The sequence below is a fragment of the Triticum urartu genome, chromosome 1A (genome assembly GCF_056163025.1).
Source record: "Triticum urartu cultivar PI428250 chromosome 1A, HENAU_Tu73, whole genome shotgun sequence".
Classification (NCBI taxonomy): Eukaryota; Viridiplantae; Streptophyta; class Magnoliopsida; order Poales; family Poaceae; genus Triticum; species Triticum urartu.
The window spans coordinates 5417754-5443677 of NC_141873.1; the positions used below are offsets into that span (position 1 = coordinate 5417754).

The 25924-nt window shown below is 44.0% G+C and overlaps 2 protein-coding genes across 2 annotated transcripts; both read left to right on the plus strand.

Annotated features, from left to right (window-relative positions):
• Positions 1-1704: 1704 nt before the first annotated feature.
• LOC147988192 (cysteine-rich receptor-like protein kinase 10) lies at positions 1705-18394 on the plus strand. Its single transcript, XM_087534213.1, has 6 exons — positions 1705-1737; positions 13643-13895; positions 14187-14406; positions 14516-14651; positions 15052-15255; positions 18083-18394. The coding sequence occupies exons 1-6, from the start codon at positions 1705-1707 to the stop codon at positions 18392-18394; spliced, it is 1158 nt and encodes a 385-aa protein (XP_087390339.1).
• Positions 18395-18541: 147 nt separating this feature from the next.
• LOC147988193 (uncharacterized) lies at positions 18542-19623 on the plus strand. The gene is made up of 2 exons (XM_087543417.1): positions 18542-19181; positions 19508-19623. The coding sequence occupies exons 1-2, from the start codon at positions 18557-18559 to the stop codon at positions 19549-19551; spliced, it is 669 nt and encodes a 222-aa protein (XP_087399543.1). The 5' UTR covers positions 18542-18556; the 3' UTR covers positions 19552-19623.
• The last annotated feature ends 6301 nt before the right edge of the window (positions 19624-25924 follow it).

Consider the following 25924-nt stretch of genomic DNA (forward strand, 5'->3'; position numbering starts at 1 on the left):
GGAGACTATGATGAACCTTTTTGAATAAGGAGACTATGATGAAACGACGATGGCAAATTAATCATACATAAAAAAGACGCCGATAACTGCCACACGTATGGCATATATGTCATGCGTCCACACACCGTGTGTGGTGTGAGCAGGAGGCAGCCCATACGAGCTGTGTGTGGACGGACATTAGAATTGCCCACATGTGTGGGCGCGGCTACTTCGTGCCACACGCCCAACAAGTACTACTCATCTCCATCCCGTGCGTGTGGCACGAAGCAAAAATGTCCACACGTCCTGACGTAGCTACGTTAGGTACCCCGCGGGATGACGATTTAGTTGCCATTCTGGTTGGCAGATGTAGTTATCTGGGATGGCAAGTGTAGTTGTAAAAGCATGGTAACTCTATCTATTTTGGTTAACTATAGTTGCCATGTCTAATTTATGGTAGTTGCCGCGTGTAATCAAACCGTAGTTGCCGTGTGTGATTAACTACTTGCCACATATGGTCAAAACAGTAGTTCCCATGTGTGTTTACCTAGTTGCCACGTGTGGTCCAACCATAATTGCCATGTATTGTTAATCACAGTGTCCATGTGTGTTTATCTGGTTGCCACGTACGCGCAACTGCAGTTGCCGTGTAGCAAAGAATCACAGTTGCCATGTGTGTGTACCGAGTTGCCACGTTCGCGTAACTGCAGTTGCCGTGTAGCAAAGAATCACAATTGCCATGTGTGTGTACTGAGTTGCCACGTTCGCGTAACTGCAGTTGCCATCCACAAGGTAGGAGTGTCGTGTGGGCGAAAAGCAGTTCGCCCACACGCGCATGACCTAGGTGGTGGTTGTGTGGGCGAAAAGCAGTTCGCCCACACAACGCAGCTGGCAAATAGCGTGGTGCGAGCGTGTGAGCAAACTCTCCAACACCCACACACCAGCCCCGTCCTACGTGGCACACCAAATTCACCTTTTCGTGTCAAAATTCGTGCAAAAGATAGTGAACGACGATCCAGACGTGCGGGCAAGTTGGGTAACGCCCACACGTGTGGGCGTTAGTGTTTTCGTAAAAAAAAGACCACCCCATAATTCTAGCTAGATACCGTGGTACTTACAACTAATGCATGTACTACTATTTCCATTGTTCGCACACAAGGAAATTCTTCAAATATTTTTTCCACGTGGTGCTGATTTTCTTGGAAGATATATGATGTTGATAGGAGCCTGTCTACCGCACCCTTGGATTCTACTTCCTCGAGTCAGGTGGTACCCTGGTAATTGGTCACCACCGTGTCACATATCATGTTCTACGTGAATTCATCTTGGTAAGTAGTCCTAATGAATTTTTTTCTTTCTTTCTTTTTTGAAATGGAGGGTTAAACCTACCGACCTTGGCATCTATGGATGCATACAACCATAAAATTACTAAGATGTATGTGAGACGACACCATGGAAGTCATCAACAAGCAGCATAAATGAGAAGACTTGATAGATTCTACATCTACCGCTACCAGTCATCACACATTCTAGGCGATAGAGTCAGACAGTAATGGAAGGTTGTATTGCAAAAGTGATTTCAGTATTTGATTCCATGTTAGCAGTTCGTCGACTCTAGGGGCATCTTGACTATTCCCCATCTGCTTGCCACCGCAAATGAAGGAGGACAACCATACATGAATGATCTGTCACATTCACGAGATGAGGCCCATACATGGAGAAACGATGGCAAAAGTGAGCGTCGCCAACAGCATGGAAGTAGCCCAATAATTCTGCCTTGTTGTTGTAGTCCTACAATTGACACTGGAAGTAGGCTAATCATGAAATGGAGATGCATACAGATTGGTATACGAATTATTGATTTTTTTTATTCTTTTGAGATATATCTATCCAAATATTTGAACTAGAGAAGGATAACGAAATAACCGTTCATGGTGGTGTATTCGAGGGAAGATAAATAATCTGAAACATAAGGGCAATAAGCAGCTGGACTTATCCCATCATCGAGAGATACATGGCCATGGGCGGCAGCATCAACTTCGTTGAGACTTGAGAGAGCCTTCTTCCAAAGCAGAACCCAGTTCGTTGCATGGGGTACGGTTCATTTCAGTTCCAAGACATGCCTCGAAGTCTAAACGTACTGCTACCGGTCAGTACACGTTTCCAGTCCATAGGAAATAAATCATTTCAACAATAACTGAAGGTTCTATCGTGAAATGTGACTATTTTGGGTATTCTATGAAGACGCATTTGTTCGCTTTGGGTTCGAGATTTTCCGGCCGAAGCCTTTTCACATAAGCATCGCAGCCTCAAACCTTAAGAAACGACAAATTAGGTTTCTTGCCAAACCACAGTTCATACGGTGTCGTCTCCATGGACTTAGATGGTGCCCTATTTAAAGTGAATGCAGCTGTCTCTAACGCATAATCCCAAAAGCGATCGGTGCTTTATTATTATATTACTACCAAAAGAGCCCGTGCGTTGCAATGGGAGGGAAACATAACACACACTCTTAACTCAACAACCATCACTCAAGACCACAATAGGTCCATCTCCTTTATTTTTGCGAGGCATCATATTTGTGTTGCTGCTTATGTTGGAAATATGCCCTAGAGGCAATAATAAAAGCATTATTATTATATTTTCTTGTTCATGATAATTGTCTTTATTCATGCTATAATTGTGTTATCCGGAAATCGTAATACATATGTGAATAATGGACACCAACATGTCCCTAGTGAGCCTCTAATTGACTAGCTCGTTGATCAACGGATAGTCATGGTTTCCTGACTATGGACATTGGATATCATTGATAACGAGACCCAATCCTAAACATAGCACAAGATCGTATAGTTCGTTTGCTAGAGTTTTCCAATGTCAAGTATCCTTTCCTTAGACCATGAGATCGTGTAACTCCCGGATACCGTAGGAGTGCTTTGGGTGTACCAAACGTCACAACGTAACTGGGTGACTATAAAGGTATACTACGGGTATCTCCGAAAGTGTCTGTTGGGTTGACATGGATCGAGACTGTGATTTGTCACTCCGTATGACGGAGAGGTATCACTGGACCCACTCGGTAATGCATCATCATAATGATCTCAAAGTGACCAAGTGTCTGGTCACGGGATCATGCATTACGGTACGAGTAAAGTGACTTGCCGGTAACGAGACTGAACAAGGTATTGGGATACCGACGATCGAGTCTCGGCCAAGTAACATACCGATTGACAAAGGGAATTGTATACGGGGTTGTTTAATCCTCGACATCGTGGTTCATCCGATGAGATCATCGTGGAGTATGTGGGAGCCAACATGGGTATCCAGATCCCGCTGTTGGTTATTGATCGGAGAGTCGTCTCGGTCATGTCTGCATGTCTCCCGAACCCGTAGGGTCTACACACTTAAGGTTCGGTGACGCTAGGGTTGTGAAGATATGTATATGTAGTAACCCGAATGTTTTTCGGAGTCCCAGATGAGATCCCGGACGTCACGAGGAGTTCCGGAATGGTCCGGAGGTAAAGAATTATATATAGGAAGTGCTGTTTCGGCCATCGGGACAAGTTTCGGGGTACCCGGTATTGTACCGGGACCACCGGAAGGGTCCCGGGGGTCCACCGGGTGGGGCCACCTATCCCGGAGGGCCCCATGGGCTGAAGTGGGAAGGGACCCAGCCCAAAGTGGGCTGGGGCGCCACCCCCAAGGGCCCATGCGCCTAGGGTTGGGGGGAAACCCTAAGGGGGGCACCCCCTTGCTTGGGGGGCAAGCCCCCCACCCCTTGGCCGCCGCCCCCCTAGGAGATCCCATCTCCTAGGGCCGGCCACCCCCCTTAGGCACCCCTATATATAGTTGAGGAGAGGGAGGACTTCATACCTCAGCCTTTGGCACCTCCCTCTCCCCTGTTGCACCTCTCTCTTTCGTAGTATAGGCGAAGTCCTGCTACTGTGACGCCCTGCATCCACCACCACGCCGTCGTGCTGCTGGATCTTCATCAACCTCTCCTCCCCCCTTGCTGGATCAAGAAAGGAGGAGACCTCATCTGCTCCGTACGTGTGTTGAACGCGGAGGTGCCGTCCGTTCGGCGCTTGGTCATCGGTGGTTTGGATCACGTCGTGTTCGACTACATCAACCCCGTTCTTTGAACGCTTCCGCTCGCGATCTACAAAGGTATGTAGATGCATCCGATGACTCGTTGGTAGATGAACTCATAGATGGATCTTGGTGAAACGAGTAGGAAAATTTTTATTTTCTGCAACGTTCCCCAACAGTGGCATCATGAGCTCGGTCTATGCGTAGTTCTTCTTGCGCTAGTAGAACACAATTTGTTGTGGGCGTAGATGTTGTCAACTTTCTTGCCGCTACTAGTCTTATCTTGCTTCAGCGGTATTGTGGGATGAAGCGGCCCGGACCAACCTTACACGTACGCTTACGTGAGACCGGTTCCACCGACTAACATGCACTAGTTGCATAAGGTGGCTGGCGGGTGTCTGTCTCTCCTACTTTAGTTGGAGCGGATTCGATGAAAAGGGTCCTTATGAAGGGTAAATAGAAGTTGACAAATCACTTTGTGGCTTTCACGTAGGTATGAATTCGTTCTTGCTAGAACCCTAATTCAGCCACGTAAAAACTTGCAACAACAATTAGAGGACGTCTAACTTGTTTTTGCAGCAAGTGCTTTGTGATATGATATGGCCAAAGTTGTGATGAATGATGAATGACATATATGTGATGTATGAGATGTTCATGCTATTGTAATAAGAATCACGACTTGCATGTCGATGAGTATGACAACCGGCAGGAGCCATAGGAGTTGTCTTTATTCTTTTATATGACCTACGTGTCATTGAGAAACGCCATGTAAATTACTTTACTTTATTGCTAAACGCGTTAGCCATAGTAGTAGAAGTAATAGTTGGCGAGCAACTTCATGGAGACACGATGATGGAGATCATGATGATGGAGATCATGGTGTCAAGACGGTGACAAGATGATCATGGAGCCCCAAGATGGAGATCAAAGGAGCTATGTGATATTGGTCATATCATGTCACTATTATTATTTGATTACATGTGATGTTTATCATGTTTTGCATCTTGTTTACTTAGAACGACGGTAGTAAATAAGATGATCCCTCATAATAATTTCAAGCAAGTGTTCCCCCTAACTGTGCACCGTTGCGACAGTTCGTTGTTTCGAAGCACCACGTGATGATCGGGTGTGATAGATTCTAACGTTCACATACAACGGGTGTAAGACAGATTTACACTTGCAAACACTTAGGTTGACTTGACGAGCCTAGCATGTGTATAGACATGGCCTCGGAACACAGAAGACCGAAAGGTCGAGCATGAGTCGTATAGAAGATACGATCAACATGAAGATGTTCACTGATGTTGACTAGTCCGTCTCACGTGATGATCGGACACGGTCTAGTTGACTTGGATCATGTTATACTTAGATGACTAGAAGAGGGATGTCTATCTAAGTGGGAGTTCATTGAATAATTTGATTAGATGAACTTTATTATCACGAACTTAGTCTAAAATCTTTACAATATGTCTTGTAGATCAAATGGCCAACGTAGTCCTCAACTTCAACGCGTTCCTAGAGAAAAACCAAACTGAAAGACGATGGCAGCAACTATACGGACTGGGTCCGGAACCTGAGGATCATCCTCATAGCTGCCAAGAAAGATTATGTCCTACAAGCACCGCTAGGTGACCCGCCTGTCCCACAGAACCAAAACGTTATGAACGCTTGGCAGACACGTGCTGATGACTACTCCCTCGTTCAGTGCGGCATGCTTTACAGCTTAGAGCCGAGGCTCCAAAAGCGTTTTGAGAGACATGGAGCATATGAGATGTTCGAAGAGCTGAAAATGGTTTTCCAAGCTCATGCCCGGGTCGAGAGATATGAAGTCTCCGACAAATTCTTCAGCTGTAAGATGGAGGAAAATAGTTCTGTCAGTGAGCACATACTCACTATGTCTGGGTTGCATAACCGCTTGACTCAGCTGGGAGTTAATCTCCCGGATGATGCGGTCATTGACAGAATCCTCCAGTCGCTTCCACCAAGCTACAAGAGCTTTGTGATGAACTTCAATATGCAGGGGATGGAGAAGACCATTCCTGAGGTATTTGCAATGCTGAAATCAGTAGAGGTTGAAGTCAGGAAGGAACATCAAGTGTTGATGGTCAGTAAAACCACTAAGTTCAAGAAGGGCAAGGGTAAAAAGAACTTCAAGAAGGACGGCAAGGGAGTTGCCGCGCCTAGCAAGCAAGCTGCCGGGAAGAAGCCAAAGAATGGACCCAAGCCCGAGACTGAGTGCTTTTATTGCAAGGGAAGCGGTCACTAGAAGCGGAACTGCCCCAAATACTTAGCGGACAAGAAGGCTGGCAAAACAAAAGGTATATGTGATATACATGTAATTGATGTGTACCTTACCAGTACTCGTAGTAGCTCTTGGGTATTTGATACCGATGCAGTTGCTCACATTTGTAACTCAAAGCAGGAGCTGCGGAATAAGCGGAGACTGGCGAAGGACGAGGTGACGATGCGCGTCGGGAATGGTTCCAAGGTCGATGTGATCACCGTTGGCACGCTGCCTCTTCATTTACCTACGGGATTAGTTTTAAACCTTAATAATTGTTATTTGGTGCCAGCTTTGAGCATGAACATTGTATCGGGATCTCGTTTAATTCGAGATGGCTACTCATTTAAATCCGAGAATAATGGTTGTTCTATTTATATGAGAGATATGTTTTATGGTCATGCTCCTATGGTGAATGGTTTATTCTTAATAAATCTCGAGCGTAATGCTACACATATTCATAGTGTGAGTACCAAAAGATGTAAGGTTGATAATGATAGTCCCACATACTTATGGCACTGCCGCCTTGGTCACATAGGTGTCAAACGCATGAAGAAGCTCCATGCAGATGGACTTTTAGAGTCTCTTGATTACGAATCATTTGACACGTGCGAACCATGCCTCATGGGTAAGATGACCAAGACTCCGTTCTCAGGAACAATGGAGCGAGCAACCAACTTATTGGAAATCATACATACTGATGTGTGCGGTCCAATGAGCGTTGAGGCTCGCGGTGGCTATCGTTATGTTCTCACCCTCACTGATGACTTGAGTAGATATGGGTATGTCTACTTAATGAAACACAAGTCTGAAACTTTTGAAAAGTTCAAGGAATTTCAGAGTGAGGTTGAAAATCAACGTGACAGGAAAATCAAGTTTCTACGATCAGATCGTGGAGGAGAATACTTGAGTCACGAATTTGGCACACACTTAAGAAAATGTGGAATAGTTTCACAACTCACGCCGCCTAGAACACCTCAGCGTAATGGTGTGTCCGAACGTCGTAATCGCACTCTATTAGATATGGTGCGATATATGATGTCTCTTACCGATTTACCGCTATCTTTTTGGGCCTATGCTTTAGAGACTGCTGCATTCACTTTAAATAGGGCTCCGTCGAAATCCATTGAGACGACACCGTTTGAATTATGGTTTGGGAAGAAACCTAAGCTGTCGTTTCTAAAAGTTTGGGGATGCGATGCTTATGTCAAGAAACTTCAACCTGAAAAGCTCGAACCCAAGTCGGAAAAATGCGTCTTCATAGGATACCCTAAAGAAACTGTTGGGTATACCTTCTACCTCAGATCCGAAGGCAAGATCTTTGTTGCCAAGAATGGATTCTTTCTAGAGAAAGAGTTTCTCTCAAAAGAAGTAAGTGGGAGGAAAGTAGAACTTGACGAAGTATTACCTCTTGAACCGGAAAATAGCGCAACTCAAGAAAATGTTCCTGAGGTGCCTGTACCGACTAGAGAGGAAGTTATTGATGATGATCAAGATACTTCTGATCAAGCTCCTACTGAAATTCGAAGGTCCACAAGGACACGTTCCGCACCAGAGTGGTACGGCAACCCTGTCTTGGAAATCATGTTGTTAGACAACGGTGAACCTTCGAACTATGAAGAAGGGATGGCGGGCCCGGATTCCGACAAATGGCTGGAAGCCATGAAATCCGAGATAGGATCCATGTATGAAAACGAAGTATGGACTTTGACTGACTTGCCCGTTGAACGGCGAGCCATAGAAAATAAATGGATCTTTAAGAAGAAGACAGACGTGGATGGTAATGTGACCATCTATAAAGCTCGACTTGTCGCTAAGGGTTATCGACAAGTTCAAGGGGTTGACTACGATGAGACTTTCTCACCAGTAGCGAAGCTAAAGCCGTCCGAATCATGTTAGCAATTGCCGCATTCTACGATTATGAGATATGGCAAATGGACGTCAAAACGGCATTCCTTAATGGTTTCCTTAAGGAAGAATTGTATATGATGCAGCCGGAAGGTTTTGTCGATCCTAAGAATGCTGACAAGGTGTGCAAGCTCCAACGCTCGATTTATGGGCTGGTGCAAGCATCTCGGAGTTGGAACATTCGCTTTGATGAGATGATCAAAGCATTTGGGTTTACGCAGACTTATGGAGAAGCCTGCGTTTACAAGAAAGTGAGTGGCAGCTCAGTAGCATTTCTCATATTATATGTAGATGACATACTTTTGATGGGAAGTGATATAGAACTCTTGGACAGCATCAAGGCCTACTTGAATAAGAGTTTTTCAATGAAGGACCTTGGAGAAGCTGCTTATATATTAGGCATCAAGATCTATAGAGATAGATCAAGACGCCTCATAGGTCTTTCACAAAGCACATACCTTGAGAAGATATTGAAGAAGTTCAATATGGATCAATCCAAGAAGGGGTTCTTTCCTGTGTTGCAAGGTATGAAATTGAGCTCAGCTCAATGTCCGACCACGGCAAAAGATATAGAAGAGATGAGTGTCATCCCCTATGCCTCAGCCATAGGTTCTATTATGTATGCCATGCTGTGTACCAGACCTGATGTAAACCTTGCCGTAAGTTTGGTAGGAAGGTACCAAAGTAATCCCGGCAAGGAACACTGGACAGCGGTCAAGAATATCCTGAAGTACCTGAAAAGGACTAAGGAAATGTTTCTCGTTTATGGAGGTGACGAAGAGCTCGTCGTAAAGGGTTACGTCGACGCTAGCTTCGACACAGATCTGGATGACTCCAAGTCACAAACCGGATACGTGTATATTTTGAATGGTGGGGCAGTAAGCTGGTGCAGTTGCAAGCAGAGCGTCGTGGCGGGATCTACATGTGAAGCGGAGTACATGGCAGCCTCGGAGGCAGCACATGAAGCAATATGGGTGAAGGAGTTCATCACCGACCTAGGAGTCATACCCAATGCGTCGGGGCCAATCAAACTCTTCTGTGACAACACTGGAGCTATTCCACTTGCCAAGGAGCCCAGGTTTCACAAGAAGACAAGGCACATCAAGCGTCGCTTCAACTCCATTCGTGAAAATGTTCAAGATGGAGACATAGATATTTGTAAAGTGCATACGGACCTGAATGTAGCAGATCCGTTGACTAAACCTCTCCCTAGAGCAAAACATGATCAACACCAGAATTCCATGGGTGTTCGATTCATCACAATGTAACTAGATTATTGACTCTAGTGCAAGTGGGAGACTGTTGGAAATATGCCCTAGAGGCAATAATAAAAGCATTATTATTATATTTCCTTGTTCATGATAATTGTCTTTATTCATGCTATAATTGTGTTATCCGGAAATCGTAATACATGTGTGAATAATGGACACCAACATGTCCCTAGTGAGCCTCTAGTTGACTAGCTCGTTGATCAACGTATAGTCATGGTTTCCTGACTATGGACATTGGATGTCATTGATAACGAGATCACATCATTAGGAGAATGATGTGATGGACAAGACCCAATCCTAAACATAGCACAAGATCGTATAGTTCGTTTGCTAGAGTTTTCCAATGTCAAGTATCCTTTCCTTAGACCATGAGATCGTGTAACTCCCGGATACCGTAGGAGTGCTTTGGGTGTACCAAACGTCACAACGTAACTGGGTGACTATAAAGGTATACTACAGGTATCTCCGAAAGTGTCTGTTGGGTTGACATGGATCGAGACTGGGATTTGTCACTCCGTATGACGGAGAGGTATCACTGGGCCCACTCGGTAATGCATCATCATAATGAGCTCAAAGTGACCAAGTGTCTGGTCACGGGATCATGCATTACGGTACGAGTAAAGTGACTTGCCGGTAACGAGACTGAACAAGGTATTGGGATACCGACGATCGAGTCTCGGCCAAGTAACATACCGATTGACAAAGGGAATTGTATACGGGGTTGTTTAATCCTCGACATCGTGGTTCATCCGATGAGATCATCGTGGAGTATGTGGGAGCCAACATGGGTATCCAGATCCCGCTGTTGGTTATTGATCGGAGAGTCGTCTCGGTCATGTCTGCATGTCTCCCGAACCCGTAGGGTCTACACACTTAAGGTTCGGTGACGCTAGGGTTGTGAAGATATGTATATGTAGTAACCCGAATGTTGTTCGGAGTCCCGGATGAGATCCCGGACGTCACGAGGAGTTCCGGAGGTAAAGAATTATATATAGGAAGTGCTGTTTCGGCCATCGGGACAAGTTTCGGGGTACCCAGTATTGTACCGGGACCACCGGAAGGGTCCCGGGGGTCCACCAGGTGGGGCCACCTATCCCGGAGGGCCCCATGGGCTGAAGTGGGAATGGACCCAGCCCAAAGTGGGCTGGGGCGCCACCCCCCAAGGGCCCATGCGCCTAGGGTTGGGGGGAAACCCTAAGGGGGGCGCCCCCTTGCTTGGGGGGCAAGCCCCCCACCCCTTGGTCGCCGCCCCCCTAGGAGATCCCATCTCCTAGGGCCGGCCACCCCCCTTAGGCACCCCTATATATAGTTGAGGAGAGGGAGGACTTCATACCTCAGCCTTTGGCACCTCCCTCTGCCCTGTTGCACCTCTCTCTTTCGTAGTATAGGCGAAGTCCTGCTACTGTGACGCCCTGCATCCACCACCACGCCGTCGTGCTGCTGGATCTTCATCAACCTCTCCTCCCCCCTTGCTGGATCAAGAAAGGAGGAGACGTCATCCGCTCCGTACGTGTGTTGAACGCGGAGGTGCCGTCCGTTCGGTGCTTGGTCATCGGTGATTTGGATCACGTCGTGTTCGACTACATCAACCCCGTTCTTTGAACGCTTCCGCTCGCGATCTACAAAGGTATGTAGATGCATCCGATGACTCGTTGCTAGATGAACTCATAGATGGATCTTGGTGAAACGAGTAGGAAAATTTTTGTTTTCTGCAACGTTCCCCAACAGCTTATCCTCCTTCTCACCCTCACCGGTGATGGCCTCGGTGTTAACACAAAACAACAAAAAACGTGTGTTGAATATGGTTAGTCCTAAGGTGTCTCTCTCCCTCTCTCCTCCCTCTCCCCCTCTCTTGCTCTCCCTCTCTCTCTCTCACTCTCGCGATGAGAAATCTGTTGTTTTCCCTTGCGACATGTTTCAGAGGTATGCATTTGTAGTTATCAACGTTTTCTTTTCCGTATATGGTTATAGTGGGGTGTTTATTTGCAATCCGGATCGCCGCCGGTATGGAAAAAACGATCTTGCGCTATAAATTATAAGTTTGCTTCCATAAAAATATTTAGCAGGTAAAATTAACATCATATTTAGATTCCACACATTTTCCTAATAAAATTTCATATATAATATGTTAAAATCGAAGTTACGGTTGAAAAGATACAGATAATTTAGAAAATCATTTGGTTTGACTCAAATATATTCCAAAATAATATTTAAAAATACTTAACAGGTAAAATAATCTCATATTCATATTCTACATATTTTTCTAATCAAATTTCATATATAACATGTTCAAATCGGAGTTACGGTTTAAAAGATATGGATGATTTTAAAAAGCATTTGTTTGACTTAAATATGATCCGCGGATGAATTACCTAAAACAAAATATTTAATAGGTAAAATTAACATCATATTTAGATTCCACACATTTTTCTAATAAAATTTCATATATAATATGTTAAAATCGAAGTTACGGTTTAAAAGATACAGATAATTTAGAAAATCATTTGGTTTGACTCAAATATATTCCAAAATAATATTTAAAAATACTTAACAGGTAAAATAATCTCATATTCATATTCTACATATTTTTCTAATCAAATTTCATATATAACATGTTCAAATCGGAGTTACGGTTTAAAAGATATGTATGATTTTAAAAAGCATTTGTTTGACTTAAATATGATCCGCGGATGAATTACCTAAAACAAAATATTTAATAGGTAAAATTAACATCATATTTAGATTCCACACATTTTTCTAATAAAATTTCATACACAATATGTTAAAATCGAAGTTACGGTTTAAAAGATACAGATAATTTAGAAAATCATTTGGTTTGACTCAAATATATTCCAAAATAATATTTAAAAATGCTTAACTGGTAAAAATAATCTCATATTCATATTCTACATATTTTTCTAATCAAATTTCATATATAACATGTTCAAATCGGAGTTACGGTTTAAAAGATATGGATGATTTTAAAAAGCATTTGTTTGACTTAAATATGATCCGCGGATGAATTACCTAAAACAAAATATTTAATAGGTAAAATTAACATCATATTTATATTCCACACATTTTTCTAATAAAATTTCATACATAATATGTTAAAATCGAAGTTACGGTTTAAAAGATACAGATAATTTAGAAAATCATTTGGTTTGACTCAAATATATTCCAAAATAATATTTAAAAATGCTTAACTGGTAAAAATTATCTCATATTCATATTCTACATATTTTTCTAATCAAATTTCATATATAACATGTTCAAATCGGAGTTACGGTTTAAAAGATATGGATGATTTTAAAAAGCATTTGTTTGACTTAAATATGATCCGCGGATGAATTACCTAAAACATCAGGGGGTTTTCGAAAAATGTAAAATAACGGTTCAGGTGTGACTTAAATTCGGATGGCGGATTGATTTCAAGAAAAGACAGGGACTTTTATGTAAACTATAAAAATAACGATTCGTTTTAATTTAAAACAGGACTGCGGGTTGAATTCTCTGAAATAGAGGGACTTTTCTGAAAAATACCATGACGGACGAGAGAAACTCAATTTGCTTTATTATTAGGTAAAGATTATTATTATTATTAATATTATTATTATGGGAAAAGATGTAGATGTAGATGCAGATTTGAAATATGCTACGTGATTGTTTTTGGTTCGTTTCGGATTAGAAGTCGTGACTGCTCATGGCTCTATGCTTCCTAGCCTATACAGATCGATATGTACCTGTCATGATATTCCACATGAGTACGTACACAGTTATTATTTTACAGAACATTTAACTTTTAATCAGGACATTTATAATTCGAATCAATGGTAGATATATCGTTTCACGTCATTCCATTATAGTGGCAATGCTGGGTAACATTTCCACTTAAATTCATCTAATGGCTATAAAATTATAGTGTATTAAATTAATGTCGGATATTCTAATTTTTTGAGATTTTCTAGCCTATTTGTTTTTCTTTGGTTAGCCCGTAGATTACTAGTCACCATCACACTCGAGTACTCGACTACTATACTGTAGAGAAAGCTTGAGATTTTCTAGCCTATTTGTTTTTCTTTGGATATGCTGACAAGGCATCTTCATGCTGTAGGGAAAGCTTGAGAATAGAACCGTCGCGGTGAAGAAGATGTCCGATACGCATATGTATGAGGCGGAGTTCCACCGAGAGGTTGAATGTCTCATGATGGTCAAGCACAAAAATATAGTACGGTTTCTAGGATATTGTGCTGACAGGCAAGGGAGAATGGAAAAGTACAACGGAAAATTCGTCATGGCAGATGTAGAGGAAAGGTTGCTCTGCTTCGAGTATCTTCCTAATGGTAGTCTTTATGAGTACATCACAGGTATAGGATCTTGTGGCACACAGAGTTTTTCTTAACCTTTATTTTCATTGCTAAAGATCATAAGATTCAGTATCCCACATATAGTATTCACCGTGTTGTATGCTATCTATACTTTCCAATATTAAAGTTTTGAAGTACTCCTTATAACCGTGTTGACATCTATACTTCCACATTCAGTATCCCACTCTGTTTTCCAATATTATAGTTTAGTATTCACCCGTGTTGTATGCAGGAAATTGGGAGTATGTCAAATAATAGTAGTAAACTTCCTTTATCCTTTCCCTTTCGTAGATACATCTCACAGACTTCAGTGGAGAGACCGTTTTCAAATTATCACAGGAATGTGTCAGGGGTTACACCATCTTCATCAGAATAATATTGTCCACTTAGATTTAAAGCCCGCAAATATATTGTTGGATGCTAACCTGGTACCAAAAATTGCTGATTTCGGTCTATCAAGGTGCTTTAAAGAAATGCAAAGCAAGGTTCTTACTATGAAAGGAGGAACGATGTAAGTTTGCTAAGCCTATTGAAAGTTCAAAAATAATGACGCTATGACTTGTACTAACACATGCATTACCTTGCTGATTAACCAATCACATGGATATATAATTATGCAGTGGATATATGGCACCAGAATTTTTTGACCATACTGAAATCAGATACCGGCATTCGTACCGACTTGATATCTATAGTCTCGGTGTAATAATCATAGAGATACTCACTGGAAAGAAGGGGTATCACGATGTTGACAAGGTAAGCACAATTTAGGTCTTCTTTTGAAAATAAAGTTGTACTTCGAAACCAATGCATTACTTGCTTCTCTTTTAAGATGCATCATAATATCACTCTCTGCCATTTTAAATGGCTATACAATCTCACCACCCTTGTCCAAGTTACCTCTAACCTGAACTTGGATGCATATTTATTCTTAATTGAATTCATACATGTGTTTCTTATGATATGTGAGACTAAACTAGGGGAGCACCCTAGTTAAGTTCTTGGGAAATTTATATTATTAGTTTGAATTATTAATTTATGTAGTTTTGCATAAGCTGTTGACATCATGTATAGGCCTAGTATGTAGACAACATACTTTAATTTCACATTGAAAAATATGATGCTTCTTTTCATAACTCACAAACTCATTTTGTAGGTAGTCGAAAGTTGGAGTAACATGTTGGACAAATCACAGTGTGATGTACAGCTGGAACAGGTACGAGTATGTGCTGAGATAGGACTAGAGTGCACCGAGTTAAACCTGGCGAATAGACCGGATACAGAACATATAATCAGTAGGCTTGATGAAAGAGAAACTATGGACATATATATCAAAGCTAGCATGATTACTTCGCAGCAGGTAAGATCACTCCCGTGTCATCCATGGCATCACAACCTCAAAACTTAATCTTGAGATCCTGTCTACATCTCCATTTGCAATTTGTCGCTCCGAGCCAGAAGATAAGGTGAAGTGTGCTTAATTGGTTATTTGAACAGGTTGAAAATGCTTCAAATGAACTCCATCAAGATACGCTTAATGCGCCAGGAGAGATAAGCTCTAACGTGAGTTCGCATCTAAACATACCTGTAATTCTTAATATATTGATAAATTCTAGATACGCATATGTATTTGTTATCCCCTCAGGATTGCTAACACTTCGAAAAATATTTTTATCAGGCAAAAGAAAATAGTGTTGTTAGATTTGGCATGATTGTTAACAATAATAATATAAAAAATAACACTGCCTCCTTTGTCAATTATATGATGTCCTAGAAAACTTGCTCTGAAACCTCTCTAGCTATCAATACCAATGTTGGCTTCACGATTCATTTGACCCTATGCGTTTTTCATGGAGAGATATTTGAAACAATAAAATGTTGAACATTTTTATGTTTCGAGCTTTTTGAAGATCTGCTCCTATCAAAACATATTTAGTGCACCGGGCGAATCTGTGCACCGGATGCACCCATCCTCTCCAACCATTGAATGGAGTAGTGACGGCCAAGATCTATTAACTTATAACATATTTACAGAATGAACCTTGTATTTCATTAAAACCAACCATGCACACCAGCTTGTTGGATCCATACGTGGCCATTACTGCAGAAGTCAATGTGCATATGACTTATGAGTGCAACCACTGGGAGACGGTAGCACGGGATACCTACAACCGGTTTGGATGGTGGTCCAACAATATGATAGGTGTATAGTCATCTAGTCCTATTTTTACCGGTTGTGTCTTTGTTCGTCTCTTTTTACCTCATTTTGAGTTTTTGTAACATACTACATAATTGGTGGATGCTTTGATTAATAATATGGCTTCATGCATCATTTTGATGCAGAGGCCAGGGGTAATCCTCCTTTTCGAAAGAAACTTGTTGGGATATTGCTAACTAAGTTTTGGATACAAAACTAAGTTTCATGAAAATTTTGGATATGAAACAAAGTTTCATCAAGTTTTAGATATGAAACTTGATGAAACTCATGTAGTTTTTATAAACTTCTAGATGAGATAAACCACCGGGTTTATTTTCCGAAATGACATGGACAACGGGTTGACATTGATAAAAATATAAGGTTATTTTCCTAAAATAGAAGCAGCCAAAGACCCAAAGAGCTATTGTGTGGGTTGATTTTGAGAAAATACAGGGTTGTTCCTGCAAATATGCTAAAGCCCAACTTGTGCCCAAATATTGCACATCGCTTTTCCATCCAATGGCCAAAGGAGACGGGTGCATTCGGTGCATAAATTTGGCTGATGCACTTGATGCATCCTCTACCTCCTATGAGGTAAGAGAAATATTTGATTTAAGCCGTTCATTGATCAAGGGTATATTTGATAACATCAACATTTTTTTTGTCACAAGTACTTGCAAAACAGGAATGTTTCAGAAAAGATTCTCTTTGTTGGTTTCTCTCTTTTCCATACCAAACATTCACAAGATGACTCCCATGTGTTCTGTACATATCTTAGCAAAATAAAACAGACTTTTTTCATTTTTTTTCATACACAAAAAACTATATTTATGTTGTTTATTTGATGTTGCTCCTTGGAGCACAGGCTCTCGGGTGACAAAAGAAACAAATTTTGATGGAAGAAAGATAGATGTTCCACCGTGTGTTGAAAAAGCAGTTTTAGCGATTATTTTTTTGTTTTGAGCATTAATTTTTTTGTTGCGAAATAGGTAGAATTTTCATGAAAGTTTCACAATCAGAGAACGAGCGCAGATTTGTACATACTAGCTTAGCCCGCGCGGCGGCACGCCGCGCCTAATGCTTATCGATACGATGTGTCCATTTACAACAAATGTTACTGGTTTAAGGTAAGACAACCCTGTATGTAGAAAGATAAACTGGAAAGAGGCATAGAGAAATACACATTGTGACTCATTTATTCTCGCCATGCCGTTCTATAAAACAAAGAGCATGCTACAATGATAATTTCCTTCTGTTAGTTTCAGTATATAAAGGCACCATTAGCCGAGGGAGTGTCATGTTAGTAGTTGTCGAACCGGTATGGGCCCAAGCCCATGAGGAGGTACTGACCTAGAAGGAGGCATCCAGTCCTCCCGTTCTCAGTGGAGCCGCCACACAGATACGGAACAGCCACAAACAGGGTGAGCCTGCGACTCAACATGGTATCAGACGCAGGTGAGGTGCCGGGGACGACGGCGACGGTGGCCTAGTCGCCGGCCGGCGGTGGAGTCCGGTGTGGAGGCGGTGGCACATCTGGGCGGAGGCGCGTGCGGCTGAGCGTCACGGCGGCGAGCGCACGGCGGCTGCGCGGGCCAGCGGGAAATCGACGGCGGCTGTGCGCGTGGAGGCGTGCGGCTGTGGCGCAGGACGAGGAGAAGAGCCGGAGGAGCGGCGAGAGTGCAGAGCGAGAGTGTAGAGCAGGAGAGGCGTGCTGCGGTCATTCTCGCGGAGGGAGAGAGCGAGTCCGCACGGCTCTGCTCGTTGCCGTTGTGTCCTGGCTACTGGGATTGAAGAGAGGAAGGTGTTGCTGCTGGGTTCGTCTTGGTCTGCTGCTGTTGCTTCATGAGAGGAAGAGAAACCGAGCTGTGGGCTGCTGTTTCTGCTGTTTTGCGGCTGTGGGCAGAGGGGGAGAAAGATCAGAGGGCCTTGCTGTGTGTGTGCAGAGGACTGTGTGCGGCTGTGCTTGCTGCTGCTGTTGTTGGGTGTGTAGAGGCTGTGTCTGAAGATGAGTGAGCCAACAGGCCTTGCCGAGGCTTTCGAGAAGTTAGCTAAGTTCCTCGAGGAGTCGAAATCTGGGGCCATCGTTCCTCGACAGGAAGTGGCTCAGAAGATCGAACTGTCGCCCATGGACATGAAGTTAGAGGGGACTACCAATTATCTGAGTTGGTCCCGGAGGGCGTTGCTGGCTGTGGAACAGAAGGAGCTTGATGGGCACTTGTTGGGTGTTGTTGCTGAACCTGGAGACAAGACTACTGTGGAGGGAAAGAGATGGAAGGTTATAAACTCTGTGCTCATTGGCTAGTTGTTGAACTCGGTGGTGCCCCCCATTGGACGCTCTGTGGAGGGGCTATCCACATCCGCTGCGATATGGACGACTCTGTCCACTTTGTACTCAGGCAAGGGCAATGTCATGCTAATTGCTCAGATTGAGGGGAAGATAAGTCGGCTGCATCAAGGTGACGACATGTCAGTGATGGCATATGTGGCAGAGCTGCAGGCTCTGTGGGTAGAGCAGGATAACTGCGACCCTCTGGAACTCTATGATGCGGCTTGCATCGAGTCAGGGCGCAAGTGGATTGCACGCAGGCGTGTGCTGAAACTATTGGAGGGTCTTAGAGGTTGCTTTCATGGCAGGAGGGCATCCCTGTTGCACCAACCTCTTCTGCCCTCTATTGAGGAGGCTATTGCTGCAATGTCTCAAGAGGAGGTGCGGCTATCTCTTGAGCATGCAGACATGAAGGCTGTGCCGGCTTCGACATTTGCAGTCACTGAGCGCATGGAGTGGAGCGATCCCAACAAATGTCATATCTGTGGGGAGATAGGACACTGGAAGTGGGCCTGTCCAACTCGTGGCAGAGGCAGGGGATACAACAGAGGGGGAACTGGTAGAGGCAAGAGTGCTAGAGGCAGAGGTGGATACTCAGGGACCTCAAGGGGTCAGGCTTCTATGGGCAGAGGTGGTTACTCAGGACACTCAGGGGATCAGAGGTCTCACATGACAGTGGCAGGAGACACTGGGACGTCAAAAGGCAAAGATGCAGATGATGCTGACTATGGAGACTTTGCTCTCTGGGCCTCCACTGATGAAGGTAATCTGGAAAAGGCATCTCTTGCTTCTAATGAGAGTGCTCCAGAGTGGGTTCTTGACTCTGGAGCATCTAAGCATGTTGCTAGTAAATCCTGTGTGTTAGAGTCTTACAATAAGCACCCTCCATCTCACACGGGAACTATGCAAACTGCTGATGGCACAAACCAGCCTGTCATAGGGGTCGGCACAGTCAAGTGCACTCCGACCATCTCCCTATCCTCAGTTTTACATGTGCCAGCTTTTCCTGTCAATTTGGTCTCTTTCAGTGCTCTAATTGATCAAATTGACTGTCGTGTGATCCTTGACAAATTCGGTTGCGTGATTCAGGAGCGACTGACGAGTCAGACGGTTGGGACTGGCACCAGGCGTAGGGGGCTCTGGTACATGGACCAGGAGGTGCAGCCGGACTTGGTGTGTGCTGCGACCATGGAGGACAAGGAGAAGGAGGCGATGATCCATCACTGTAGGATGGGCCATGTATCTTTTGATAAGATGGGTAGAATCTTTCCGGATGTTATGCGTGGGATAGGCAAGGGCAAGTTGACATGTGATGCTTGCGAATATGCCAAACACACACGAGCTTCATATGTGAGTAAGGGGCTTAGGAGCATATCTCCTTTTATGCTTATTCATTCGGATGTATGGAAGAGCCCAGTTGTATCAATGAATGGAATGAAATACTTTGTTACATTCATCGATTGCTATTCTTGTATGACTTGGATTTATTTGATGCGTCAAAAAGATGAGGTGTTTAGCTGTTTTCAGAATTCCCATGCCTTGGTGAAAATCGGTTTCAGGTGCAGGTGATCAGGACTGACAATGGGACAGAGTATGTGAACAACACATTTGGGGCTTACTTGTCTGATCAAGGTATTCTTCATCAAACTTCATGCCCAGACACCCCTCCTCAGAATGGAGTGGCAGAAAGGAAAAATCGGCATATTCTTGAGGTTGCCCGGTCATTGATGTTTACGATGAATGTGCCCAAATTCTTGTGGAGTGAAGCAGTTATGACAGCCACATACTTGATCAACCGGACACCATCAAGAATACTAAGCATGAAATCTCCGTGTGAGCTAGTATATGGAGAAACTAAGTTTGTTGTTCCCCCAAAGTTGTTTGGCAGTACTTGTTTTGTTCGAGATCACTGTCCTTCTGTTGGAAAACTTGATCCGCGAGCAGTGAAGTGTATTTTTCTGGGCTATTCTTCTAGTCAGCAGGGATATAAATGTTGGTGTCCCTCAGAGAAACGCAGGTTTGTCAGTATGGATGTAACCTTCAGGGAGTCTGAGCCATTCTATGGTGAGCCAACAGATCTAAGTGTGTTGTTTCAAGAGCTTGACCATTTACACTCTGTGCAGGATGGTCAAGAGGGGCAGAAGGCTGTATCCCACACTCAGGAGGATTCTGTGGGCACTAACATTGATGATGATGTGCAGGTTCAAGTCCAGCCAATTGTGGGTACAATTCCGGTTGGTACTCTCACTGATGGTGATGTGCAGGTACAGGTCCAACCAATAGTGGGTTCCATTCAGATTGGTAATCTCCAGCTCCCTGTTCGAGATCGGTGGCAGAAGATCCCCCTAGTGTACTCTCGACGAGAGCCTCAAGTGCCAAAGGTGCATGACTCATCTGACACTTGTCTAGTATATTCTCGGCGGCAGCCACTTGTGCAGGAGGGGGAGCAACAAGTGCAGGGGGAGCAGCAAGGCAGTGGTGTAAGCTCATCTGACACAGTGGCGCTACCTATTGCGTTGCGAAAGGTGACACCTGAAGCGGCACAGAAGGCTTTACCACTGAAGGTTTTTGATGATCATGACATTGGAAATTTTGTGTGTTATGAGGCTTTGTCTCCTTCCTATAGAGTGTTTGTTGCCTCTCTTCAAACTGTGTCAATCCCAAAGGATTGGAAGGCTGCAAAGCAAGATCCGAAGTGGCGTGAAGCAATGATAGAAGAGTTGGAAGCACTGAGGAAAAACAAGACGTGGATGTTAACCACATTGCCGGCAGGAAAGGAAGCAGTGAGTTGTAAGTGGATCTATACAGTTAAGCAGAATCCTGAGAGGAAGGTGGAACGGTATAAGGCTAGATTGGTCGCCAGAGGATATAGTCAAACTTATGGAATTGACTATGACGAGACATTTGCTCCAGTGGCAAAGATGAACACAGTAAGGATATTGGTTTCCTGTGCTACAAACTTTGGATGGAAATTGCATCAATTAGATGTCAAGAATGCCTTCTTGCATGGTGAGTTGCAGGAAGAAGTGTACATGGAGATACCTGTTGGAAATATGCCCTAGAGGCAATAATAAAAGCATTATTATTATATTTCCTTGTTCATGATAATTGTCTTTATTCATGCTATAATTGTGTTATCTGGAAATCGTAATACATGTGTGAATAACAGACACCAACATGTCCCTAGTAAGCCTCTAGTTGACTAGCTCGTTGATCAACAGATAGTCATGGTTTCCTGACTATGGACATTGGATGTCATTGATAACGAGATCACATCATTAGGAGAATGATGTGATGGACAAGACCCAATCCTAAACATAGCATAAAGATCGTATAGTTTGTTTGCTAGAGTTTTTCCAATGTCAAGTATCCTTTCCTTAGACCACGAGATCGTGTAACTCCCGGATACCGTAAGAGTGCTTTGGGTGTACCAAACGTCACAACGTAACTGGGTGACTATAAAGGTATACTACGGGTATCTCCGAAAGTGTCTGTTGGGTTGACACGGATCAAGACTGGGATTTGTCACTCCGTATGACGGAGAGGTATCGCTGGGCCCACTCGGTAATGCATCATCATAATGAGCTCAAAGTGACCACGTGTCTGGTCACGGGATCATGCATTACGGTACGAGTAAAGTGACTTGCCGGTAACGAGATTGAACGAGGTATTGGGATACCGACGATCGAATCTCGGGCAAGTAACATACCGATTGGCAAAGGGAATTGTATACCGGGTTACTTGAATCCTCGACATCGTGGTTCATTCGATGATATCATCGTGGAGCATGTGGGAGCCAACATGGGTATCCAGATCCCGCTGTTGGTTATTGACCGGAGAGTTGTCTCGGTCATGTCTGCCTGTCTCCCGAACCCGTAGGGTCTACACACTTAAGGTTTGGTGACGCTAGGGTTGTAGGAATATGTATATGCAGTAACCCGAATGTTTTTCGGAGTCCCGGATGAGATCCCGGACGTCACGAGGAGTTCCGGAATGGTCCGGAGGTAAAGAATTATATATAGGAAGTGCTGTTTCGGCCATCGGGACAAGTTTCGGGGTTATCGGTATTGTACCGGGACCACCGGAAGGGTCCCGGGGGTCCACCGGGTGGGGCCACCTATCCCGGAGGGCCCCATGGGTTTAAGTAGGAAGGGACCCAGCCCAAAGTGGGCTGGGGCGCCTCTCCCCTAGGGCCCATGCGGCTAGGGTTTGGGGGAAACCCTAAAGGGGGGCGCCCCCTTGCTTGGGGGGCAAGCCCCCCACACCTTGGCCGCCGCCCCCCCTAGGAGATTAGATCTCCTAGGGCCGGCGCCCCCCCTTGGCCCTCCTATATATAGTGGGGGAGGGAGGGCTATTCTCTCACGCCTTTGGTTGCCTCCCTCTCCCTCTCAAACTCCTCCTCCTCCTCCATAGTGCTTGGCGAAGCCCTGACGGAGTACTGCAACTCCACCATCACCACGCCGTCGTGCTGTTGCTGGAGCCATCTTCCTCAACCTCTTCTTCCCTCTTGCTGGATCAAGAAGAAGGAGATGTTATGCTAACCGTACGTGTGTTGAACGCGGAGGTGCCGTCCGTTCGGCGCTAAGATCTTCGGTGATTTGGATCATGTCATGTACGACTACTTCATCCACGTTCTTTGAACGCTTCCGCTCGCGATCTACAAAGGTATGTAGATGCATCTGATGACTCGTTGCTAGATGAACTCCTAGATAGATCTTGGTGAAACCGTAGGAAATTTTTTGTTTTCTGCTACGTTCCCCAACAGTGGCATCATGAGCTAGGTCTATGCGTAGTTCTTCTTGCGCGAGTAGAACACAATTTGTTGTGGGCGTAGATGTTGTCAACTTTCTTGCCGCTACTAGTCTTATCTTGCTTCGACGGTATTGTGGGATGAAGCAGCCTGGACCAACCTTACACGTATGCTTACGTGAGACCGGTTCCACCGACAAACATGCACTAGTTGCATAAGGTGGCTAGCGGGTGCCTGTCTCTCCTACTTTAGTTGGAGCGGATTCGATGAAAAGGGTCCTTATGAAGGGTAAATAGAAGTTGACAAATCACGTTGTGGCTTTCACGTAGGGAAGAAAACGTTCTTGCTAGAACCCTACTTCAGCCACGTAAAACTTGCAACAACAATTAGAGGACGTCTAACTTGTTTTTGCAGCAAGTGCTTTGTGATATGATATGGCCAAAGTTGTGATGAATGATACATATGTGATGTATGAGATGTTCGTGCTATTGTAATAGGAATCACGACTTGCATGTCGATGAGTATGACAACCGGCAGGAGCCATAGGAGTTGTCTTTATTCTTTTATATGACCTGCGTGTCATTGAGGAACGCCATGTAAATTACTTTACTTTATTGCTAAACACGTTAGCCATAGTCATAGAAGTAATAGTTGGCGAGCAACTTCACGGAGACACGATGATGGAGATCATGGTGTCATGCCGGTGACAAGATGATCATGGAGCTCCAAGATGGAGATCAAAGGAGCTATGTGATATTGGCCATATCATGTCACTATTATTATTTGATTGCATTTGATGTTTATCATGTTTTGCATCTTGTTTACTTAGAACGACGGTAGTGAATAAGATGATCCCTCATAATAATTTCAAGCAAGTGTTCCCCCTAACTGTGCACCGTTGCGACAGTTCGTTGTTTCGAAGCACCACGTGATGATTGGGTGTGATAGATTCTAACGTTCACATACAACGGGTGTAAGACAGATTTACACATGCAAACACTTAGGTTGACTTGACGAGCCTAGCATGTGTATAGACATGGCCTCGGAACACAGAAGACCGAAAGGTCGAGCATGAGTCGTATAGAAGATACGATCAACATGAAGATGTTCACCGACGTTGACTAGTCCGTCTCACGTGATGATCGGACACGGCCTAGTTGACTCGGATCATGTTATACTTAGATGACTAGAAGAGGGATGTCTATCTAACTGGGAGTTCATTGAATAATTTGATTAGATGAACTTAATTATCATGAACTTAGTCTAAATCTTTACAATATGTCTTATAGATCAAATGGCCAACGTAGTCCTCAACTTCAACGCATTCCTAGAGAAAACCAAGTTGAAAGATGATGGCAGCAACTACACGGACTGGGTCCGGAACCTGAGGATCATCCTCATAGCTGCCAAGAAAGATTATGTCCTACAAGCACCGCTAGGTGATGCTCCCATCCCACAGAACCAAGACGTTATGAACGCTTGGCAAACACGTGCTGATGACTACTCCCTCGTTCAGTGCGGCATGCTTTACAGTTTAGAGCCGGGGCTCCAAAAGCGTTTTGAGAGACATGGAGCATATGAGATGTTCGAAGAGCTGAAAATGGTTTTCCAAGCTCATGCCCGGGTCGAGAGATATGAGGTCTCTGACAAATTCTTCAGCTGTAAGATGGAGGAAAATAGTTCTGTCAGTGAGCACATACTCACTATGTCTGGGTTACATAACCGCTTGACTCAGCTGGGAGTTAATCTCCCGGATGATGCGGTCATTGACAGAATCCTCCAGTCGCTTCCACCAAGCTACAAGAGCTTTGTGATGAACTTCAATATGCAGGGGATGGAAAAGACCATTCCTGAGGTATTTGCAATGCTGAAATCAGCAGAGGTTGAAGTCAAGAAGGAACATCAAGTGTTGATGGTCAATAAAACCACTAGGTTCAAGAAGGGCAAGGGTAAAAAGAACTTCAAGAAGGACGGCAAGGGAGTTGCCGCGCCTGGCAAGCAAGCTGCCGGGAAGAAGCCAAAGAATGGACCCAAGCCCGAGACTGAGTGCTTTTATTGCAAGGGAAGCGGTCACTGGAAGCGGAACTGCCCCAAATACTTAGCGGACAAGAAGGCCGGCAAAACAAAAGGTATATGTGATATACATGTAATTGATGTGTACCTTACTAGTACTCGTAGTAGCTCTTGGGTATTTGATACCGGTGCAGCTGCTCACATTTGTAACTCAAAGCAGGAGCTGCGGAATAAGCGGAGACTGGCGAAGGACGAGGTGACGATGCGCGTCAGGAATGGTTCCAAGGTCGATGTGATCGCCGTCGGCACGCTGCCTCTTCATTTACCTACGGGATTAGTTTTAAACCTTAATAATTGTTATTTAGTACCAGCTTTGAGCATGAACATTGTATCGGGATCTCGTTTAATTCGAGATGGCTACTCATTTAAATCCGAGAATAATGGTTGTTCTATTTATATGAGAGATATGTTTTATGGTCATGCTCCTATGGTGAATGGTTTATTCTTAATGAATCTCGAGCGTAATGCTACACATATTCATAGTGTGAGTACCAAAAGATGTAAGGTTGATAATGATAGTCCCACATACTTGTGGCACTGCCGCCTTGGTCACATAGGTGTCAAACGCATGAAGAAGCTCCATGCAGATGAACTTTTAGAGTCTCTTGATTATGAATCATTTGACACGTGCGAACCATGCCTTATGGGTAAAATGACCAAGACTCCGTTCTCAGAAACAATGG

What these genes read in the sequence shown, in the direction of transcription:
- LOC147988192 (XM_087534213.1), top strand. Translation starts at nt 1,705, where the DNA reads ATGGCAAAAGTGAGCGTCGCCAACAGCATGGAA. An exon ending in ACTATGAAAGGAGGAACGAT is followed by an intron (nt 14,407 to 14,515) that starts GTAAGTTTGCTA and finishes ATAATTATGCAG; the next exon opens with TGGATATATGGCACCAGAAT. An exon ending in GGTATCACGATGTTGACAAG is followed by an intron (nt 14,652 to 15,051) that starts GTAAGCACAATT and finishes CTCATTTTGTAG; the next exon opens with GTAGTCGAAAGTTGGAGTAA.
- LOC147988193 (XM_087543417.1), top strand. Translation starts at nt 18,557, where the DNA reads ATGTCAGTGATGGCATATGTGGCAGAGCTGCAGGCTCTGTGGGTAGAG. An exon ending in CTGGGCCTCCACTGATGAAG is followed by an intron (nt 19,182 to 19,507) that starts GTAATCTGGAAA and finishes TGCGTGATTCAG; the next exon opens with GAGCGACTGACGAGTCAGAC.